The sequence below is a fragment of the Asterias rubens genome, chromosome 1, assembly GCF_902459465.1.
Source record: "Asterias rubens chromosome 1, eAstRub1.3, whole genome shotgun sequence".
Lineage (NCBI taxonomy): Eukaryota > Metazoa > Echinodermata > Asteroidea > Forcipulatida > Asteriidae > Asterias > Asterias rubens.
The window spans coordinates 12,850,728-12,858,763 of record NC_047062.1 but is presented as its reverse complement, the minus strand read 5'-3'; the positions used below and the strand labels follow the sequence as shown (position 1 = coordinate 12,858,763).

The 8,036-nt window shown below is 38.3% G+C and overlaps 2 protein-coding genes across 5 annotated transcripts in view; both read left to right on the top strand.

Annotated features, from left to right (window-relative positions):
• The first annotated feature begins 320 nt into the window (after positions 1 to 320).
• On the top strand, positions 321 to 2,033 carry LOC117294858 (protein PET117 homolog, mitochondrial-like). Its single transcript, XM_033777403.1, has 2 exons — positions 321 to 686; positions 1,123 to 2,033. Exons 1-2 carry the CDS (start codon positions 591 to 593, stop codon positions 1,267 to 1,269), a joined length of 243 nt encoding a protein of 80 aa, XP_033633294.1. The 5' UTR covers positions 321 to 590; the 3' UTR covers positions 1,270 to 2,033.
• Positions 2,034 to 3,438: 1,405 nt separating this feature from the next.
• LOC117289759 (CSC1-like protein 2) overlaps positions 3,439 to 8,036 on the top strand; it is a 68,893-nt gene continuing 64,295 nt past the window's right edge. For all 4 annotated transcript variants that reach the window (XM_033771040.1, XM_033771039.1, XM_033771035.1 and 1 more), the window contains exon 1: positions 3,439 to 3,660. The gene's annotated coding sequence lies outside the window, so the exon portion shown is untranslated. The remainder of the gene's footprint in view (positions 3,661 to 8,036) is intronic.

The window sequence follows — 8,036 nt, the reverse complement described above, 5'->3', positions numbered from 1 at the left end:
CGTAAAAATCAATTATGACAAAAAAAAATGTTGGACCGATCCATTTTTAAAAATAGGTTTGTTAGTACCATCTATTTATTAGTTTGGGTAAATCAAATCAAAATTACCCACCAATTTGTATGCACAATGAAACCATTTTATGTAGGAAGGAATGACCTTGTCAAACTAAGTCATAAGGCAGTTAATATTTCCTACTGCTAATTATTTCAATCTTGTATTTCTGTGGAATTCACCCAGATTACCCCTACTTATAATGTAGTAACCTCACCACTCTTGAGGTCTCTTGAGGGCGCTGTGTAAGTTATGTGGTGCAGAATTTTTGTGATAAATTATGATCGCGATCGAAACGCGTAACGGATGATGATTCTAGTCTACTACTTTCGAGTTGATTGATGCGGTGCAGAACAAACATGGTCGTTTCTTCTGTCTCACTTGACCAGATCATCACACCCTTGATAAAGTTGTTTAATATCTAGTGCTGCATAAGGCCCTGAATAATGTCTGCCGTGTGCTGCAGTGATATTGATACCGAACAACCAACCACCCGATTTGCTGACTGAGTGTTGTATTTACTTCGATTTTTGTTGAACATGTCTACTTCAGCCAAAGTTTCTTTAGCTGCCTCTATAGTGATTGCAACAGGGATCATTACAGGTGTCCACTACAAGAAAAAGACGGATCAAGCTGTACGTTATTCTACCTCCATGGTTTTAACTCCATTTATTTTAATATTAGTGAACTGAAAAAGTGGTGTCAGGAGGATACAGAAAGTTTTCCGCCATTAACTGATTAACCTATGATGTCTGTGTACCATTAAAGGCCGATTCACACTGCAGCGATAACGATAAGGCTGGATCATGACGCAAAGAGAACGCATTCTATCAATTGGTTAAATTGCTCCAGGCAGAATATGACATGCTCATTCAACCAATCAAGGGCGTGCATTTTTAGGGATTTCCGTTCTCGTTATCAAGGCCTGTGTGACCGATCCTTTTATTTAGGGTAACTTTCATAGCTAGGGATCACATACAAGTTGACAATACAACCTGGGAATACCTGTGCAAGTCCTTAATTTTAAATTGACATAATTATTTCCTGTATTTTCTCTTTTTCTGTAATCAGAGTCTGCATCAAGGTGTGGAGAGAGACTTGGAGAGGCAACGCAGAAAACGACAAAACCAGATAGAACTAGAAGAGCAAATTGCCCTGACTAAGAAACTGACTGAGCAGAGAGATCGTGACAAACAATCAGTGAACCACCCTTCGTGATACAGATAAAGATTTATTGACTGGACATACCACGAGAGAAGAACCTTGTCATCCAAAGAAAAAGAGGGTGAAATCTAGTTTCTCCTCCAGAGAAAAAATATAAAACCAGATAGAATTAGAAGAACAAATTGCCTGACTAAGAAATTGACAGAGCAGATCGATCTTGACAAAGGACCAATGAACCGTCCAACATCGTGATATTGATCAAGATTTATAAAGAAATTGCTGCTCTTCAAGAGTACATAGAATAGTTTGGATTTAAGATGGTCTAAACACTCCTTGAAGCATCAACATGATGGAGACATTACTCAAAGCCCTAGTTTGGGCTGTGGTTTTTAGCATACAAACACTTCTTAGCATCACAGTTTGGGGTGTGGTCAGCATCGTACAAATACTCATCACAACCCTAGGTGCAGTTGTCGTCAGCATCATACAAAGAATCCTGAACAGATGAATTTACATTACAGGATTTGAAAATATCAGCTCTTGATGTTATTTGTAATCTGAGCTCAATTTCATAGAGCTGCTTAAACGCAAAAGAAATGTTTTATCACAACAAAAATATTGCTTACCAGAAAAGGAAACCAGCTAAAACATGTAGTGTCAGTGACTGGTATCTTGCTTAATTTTGCTAAGCAGAAATGTTGTAAGCAATATTTTCAGCTCTTTATAATTGGGCCTAGATTATATGAATTATTGTTTAAAGACACTGGACACTATTAGTAGTTGTCAAAGACCAGTCTTCTCACTTGGTGTATCTCAACACATGCATAAAATAACAAACCTGTGAAAGTTTGAGCTCAGATGGTCGTTAAAGTTGCGAGATAACTATACGTGGAAAAATACTTCTTTATAAAAAACTACTTCACTTCAGAGGGAGCCATTTCTCACAATGTCTTATACTATCAACCTCTCCCCATTACCCGTTACCAAGTAAGGTTTTATGCTAATAATTATTTTGAGTAACTACCAATAGTGTCCACTGCCGTAAAACATGTACAATCAATGTTATGGTTGGTTCTTTTAAAGACAGTGGACACCATCGGTAATTGTCAAAGACCAGTCTTTTCACTTTGTGTATCTCAACATCTGCATAAAATAAACCTGTGAAAATTTGAGCTCAATTGGTCATCGAAGTTGCGAGATAGTATTAATGAAAGAAAAAACACCCTTGTCACACGAAGTTGTGTGCTTTCAGATGCTTGATTTCGAGACCTCAAAATCTACCTCTGAGGTCTTGAAATCAAATTCGCGGAAAGTTACTTCATTCTCGAAAACGACTTTACTTCATAGGGAGCCGTTTCTCATGTTTTATACTATCAACAGCTCTCCATTGCTTGTTACCAAGTAAGTTTTCATGCTAACAATTCTTTTGAGCAATTACTGATAGTGTCCAAGCATATCTATGAACGACAGCTGAGTAATGATTAGTGATTTTCCCTATTCATAATTTAATAAACAATCACTTTTTAAAATTGATTGCAGATTTTTTTTTTTCAACAGCTAACATAGTTTTCCTCAAATATTAGTTAACGGTAGAACGCTTCTTTGTAAATGACTGATTATAGTTTTTATAAAACTGAAAAGCTTCATCAAAGAATTTTTTACTCTACATGAATCATCAATTCAATAAACGATTATTCAAATGATATTTAAATACCAAACTCTTGCGCCCTTTTGTAGTGTCCATTTTGTTCACTTTTATTTTTTTCATTTTTTTTTTCATTTGATAAAGCCCTGGCAGGTCCATCCGCTCCTCTCATTTGGCCCAATTTCATAGAGCTGCTTAACAATATTGTTAAACAACTCTTCTAGGTAGAAATGAGCAAGATACCAGTCACAACTTGTACAAGTGACATTGTAGTCTGGCTGTAATGTTATTCTGGTAAGCATCATTTTGTTGCGCTTAGCTCTTATGAAATTGGCCATGTGAGGAGAGTGGGAGGGGCCCTTGTAAACAAAATTTGATTATTTTGCCACTAAACTCTCGATGGCGTTTTGAAATGCCGCCCTCCTGTGTTTTAGTGGCAGTAATGGTCAGGTCCCTTAAAAGTGATATTGATTAAGGCTTTGGTTTGTGCTCATAACGTCAAGGGGTCTGGCCAAATGCGCAAGCAAATATGTTTACTTTTTTTTCATCTGTTGTTTTTTGCTCGCGGTGCACTCACTGTTCCCTGCTCTAAAATAAATGCACACACCTTCACCGGCTGTCATATACACTGCAAATAGGTCAAATAGGTGTAGTGAATTGTTCTGTCAGTTTAAACATCGTAATTGTCTGTTTTCCATGTTTGGACATGATACTTAATTTCCCGAGGATTGTCTCAACTCGCACATAAAATCACTGTCGGGGATCTTCGCGAGGATTGTCTTGCAATAATTTGTTTTTAGGTGAGTAAAATTCTAAAAATACTATGTTTTAACTTTTAGTTTTACTGTGAATAATTTAGTTGGATAACTTTCCGTATGGCGCCACCACTTTTTCACTCATTTTTACAAAAAGGGATATATCAATGAGGTAAATTAGATACTATATTATTTCATATCGAATGAAAAAGTGGTGGCGCCATGCGGAAACTTTTCCTAACCGGTTGTGAGCAGATACTCCGCGCTAGTCTTGATGTAAGACGTTTCTTGTTACGGGCGATGCAGGAGCTGTCGGTGAGTTGGCCGCGCTGTGTGTGAAAGGAAAACCAGATGTTGCACCAAGACTATACGCGCATGCGCACGAACGGAACTGGAACCTGTAGGAAATAGGCATGCAATTTGCAAATATAAATAAAAATCTCAGCTGACCAATGGAAATGTTTTCCCTATTTCATGATCAAATGTCAAATTGTAACACAATCTCATGGCTGCAAATGTTGTCAGCTCTGCGTTGCAAATGGAACATAATCATGCTTTTCTTGTTTCACTGCAGACTTATAAATCAAAGGAGAAAATAAAAATTTGGTTGATTGCAGAACTGCTAACACAACCAAAGTAAACCAACCAAAGAAGGACAGGTTGTATACGTGTACACTATATTGATCACACTAAACTACTGGGCGCTACACTTATGTGTACATGTACAACTACATACTTACTTATACAATGCATTAACCACATATTGATTCGATCAAGATTGTTGTGCTTGAGTACTTTAAAGGGACACGTTGCCTTGGATCGGGCGAGTTGGTCCATGAAAAGCGCCTAAAAACCGTTTGTTATGAAATGCATGATTGGTTGGAAAGATGTTTTAAAAGTAGAATTTAATGATCAACTCAAAAATGCCTCCAAATTGCACGGTTTTCTTTACACGCCATGCACTAACACGGCACATCATTTTGTGGAGTAAAATTTTTGACTCCACAAAATGGCCAAACGTGTTAGTTCGCTAAATAAAAGGAAAACCTTGTAATTTCAAGGCATTTTTGTGTGGAAACATCTTTCTAACCATGCATTTCATAACGAACGGTTTCAAACACTTTTCATATTATAGACCAACTCCCCCAATCCAAGGCAACGTGTCCCTTTAATTTTTATTGGCTAGCACAGTAATTGTTTTTTGTATTAAAACCCTCCTACAATCGGCGCCTTTTTGTAACAAGTTGATACACCATTTGAAACCATTCAAGTGAATGGTATTGAATGGTATGATAGCTGTGCAGAGAGTTGGTTCCCCAAATGGTTTTGAATGGTGGTGCAGCTGGTACAGAATCCTATGAGGATTGTTTTACGTGGTGCATCAAGGATCCCATTTTGTCATGACTGAGTGATACCAGGCGGTGTGGGGGTGACCAATCTGTCCTTGGCTACGAGGTTACCACACACTATGTCATAGACACTACAGGATTTGTTAAACAGCTTGCTGACCATCTGAAACCATTTGGCTATGGTAACGGACACAGGTACAGTGTATGCACAGCTCAAAACCATCTGAATGGTTTTGAGTGGTAGTACAGCTTATCATCCATCCTCTGACCCTGCTCAAATGGTACTACCATGTGTGTACAAAAACGATGGGGTTGTAAACGTTAGTGAATTTTGAATGGTTTTGAATGGTGTATCAGTAGGAGGGAGGATAAAGCTATATCATCCAATGCATGCACAGATATATTTTCTTGAGGGGGGGGGGTCGGTAATTGCTTAAGACTTCATAGGGAAATCCCCAAGACTTCAGGGGCTTGTAGCTTTAAATCTTTACTGGACCACAACTTTCAGACCACACATAATGATTGATTGGTCCTGAAGTTAGTTATTAATACGCTTGGCTACAGTATTCTACTGTGTACCATGAAGATTTAAAGCAATCTGTTGTATGCTTTGTTTGGTTGCTGTATGTCGTGTTGACACAAATATTGGCAAAATCTTTGCCTACAAATACCAACAAATTTAAAACAAAATTGCACTGATTTATATTGTTTGCAGGAAATGGGACCCTACTAAATTCATGGTCTAAGTCGACTCATCTGGTTGAATTCTATCAAATAAGCTTTAATTCATGCTTCTACCTGTTTTAAAACTGAGTTCATACAGCATGACTCCATTTATGGTTTCTACTAGTGTGTTGTTGAAAGCCCAGTTCATACTTCTTGCGAATCAAAGGTAAAGCGAATTTGAAGTGAAATTAACGCCACAACTCTGTTTTCACAAGGAATGTTTCGCAAAAGTTTAACCGCTCAACTGATGGCAAATTATTTGTTGCGAAATTGTGACCTCAACATTTGCATTCGCAGGAAGTATGAACCTGGCTTCACACAGGCACTTGCTCATTATATGAAACCTTTGATGTTTAAACAAGCGCTGTGCGTCATCTTTCATTAACGCTGTTCATTATGATTTGATTGCACACTGTCAATCTTGTCTTTAGAAACAAAAGCCTCTTGAGTTCTCTCATGCTTTGAGTCCAATGGAAAATGGATCACTGTGATGTAGGAGAGGAGGTGTTTGGTTAATTGTGTAGATTCACTGCGGGGAGAGGAGGGGCTGGGATGGGTGTGGGATTAGTTCAATCTCTGTTCTTTTTTCACTAATAAATTAATTTTTTTCCTTGAGTAAAACGTGTAAAAAATAAGGACCATGCATGAAAATGCGATAATATTACTTGACAATTAACTGTCAATTGGCCTTGAAGAAAATCCTGAACACTTTGTATGTTTTTCAGAACATCACATTAAGGGGTTTCTTTTCTTTATAGACCAGTCTAAATGCCGAGTCACACTGCAGCGATAACAAAAACGATGCAAAGAGAATGCATTCTTTTCTATTGGTGGTTAAATTGCTCCATGCAGAATACCAAGAATGACCCAGTAGAATGTGTTCTCTTTGCGTCGCGATCGTTATCGTTTTGGTTATTGCTGCAGTTTGACTCGACCTTAAGTCTGAACTTTCCTTTTGAATAGGCCCTACTGTGCTGAAGGAATGAAGAGTGGTCAAGTCACAAATCTATGTAGGAACAACACTTCTAACAGGCCCTTCTGATTTTGGTTGTGTGCACACAGACTTTGTCAGTACAAATTGATTTTAAATTAATTTCTTTTGAATAAGGTGTGTATCAACTTCGGTGGTGCATGTACATGTATACTGTGTTTAGTATTTGGCAAGTACATTCCCGACCGGAAAAGTCCAGCAGTCTAAATTTTTCAACTTTAATCTACCTTGCTGTATAAATCTTTAAGAACAAAAATATTGTATAGGTAAATAAATAAATAAATGAATAGGTAAATTCATGATGTTCAAATATTGAATTTTAGTTTGATATCTTACAATTCTGTTGAGTACCCCAGTGGTATCCTTAGGCCTAATCACAGAATAAGCCAAATGAGAAACGTCTTTTTTTTTAGTGCTTGCTCGAAAAAAAAAGTTTATATGTTGAACTGTGTCAATATTTTTGTGCCCTCATTTTCATTCAGGTCTTGTAAGAAAACAAGTTTGCTCCAGTCAAAGTGTTGACCTACCCATGTAGGAAGCCCTGCAGTCCCCTTCCTAAGTTTGAGTCCTGCCCCTCCCCCTTGATCCTGCACAGGGCCATTCCAACGTGATGTTGATAATACTATGTACACTACAGTAAAGTGTAGGCCTACAATTTACTGTCTGTGCTAAGGAATTCAAGTACGGATTTAAACCTTCCATGCACGTTCATTTTAGACTCAATAATCCTGTAAGACAATTTATACAGCATCAGACTTTATTAAACCCTACTGTCTCTTCACGGGAGAACAATATTGAACTTGTTGTCCAAACAAAAATCCTCCTCTTCAATCGATTCTGTCATTGATCTCCCAACAAATTACCTCCAACCCAGTGAAAATGCCAGGCGAGGGGAACGGTGCATCGACCAAACAATCCTGTGGCATTATCTTCCCGCTCTCGTCTCCCATCCACCTCCAGCATACAGACAGCTTCTAGCTGGCATCATTGAAAGGATAAATCAATGTATGAGGATGCAGGGTTAGGCCATTGAGGAGTGAATGGGAGATTGTTACTTGAGGGATACTGTGCGAGTTGTGGGCCTCCATGTACTTAATAAGGTTGTGCAGTATTGTGTGAATGTAATTAATTCAGTGGGCAGCGGTTTGCATTAGGAATTGTGCATATAACACCTGCAGTCGTGCAATGTGTTTCATCCTTGGGTTGGGGGGGGGGGGGGGGGGCGGGGGGTAGTCTCAGTCTGATGTTCTCTCATCCCCAGTTATAATGTAGTTCATTCCCAAATCCTGAGAACAAATTCTCAGACGAACACTCTACTGCATACTTACAGCTTAAATAATTCATGTAAAACCTTT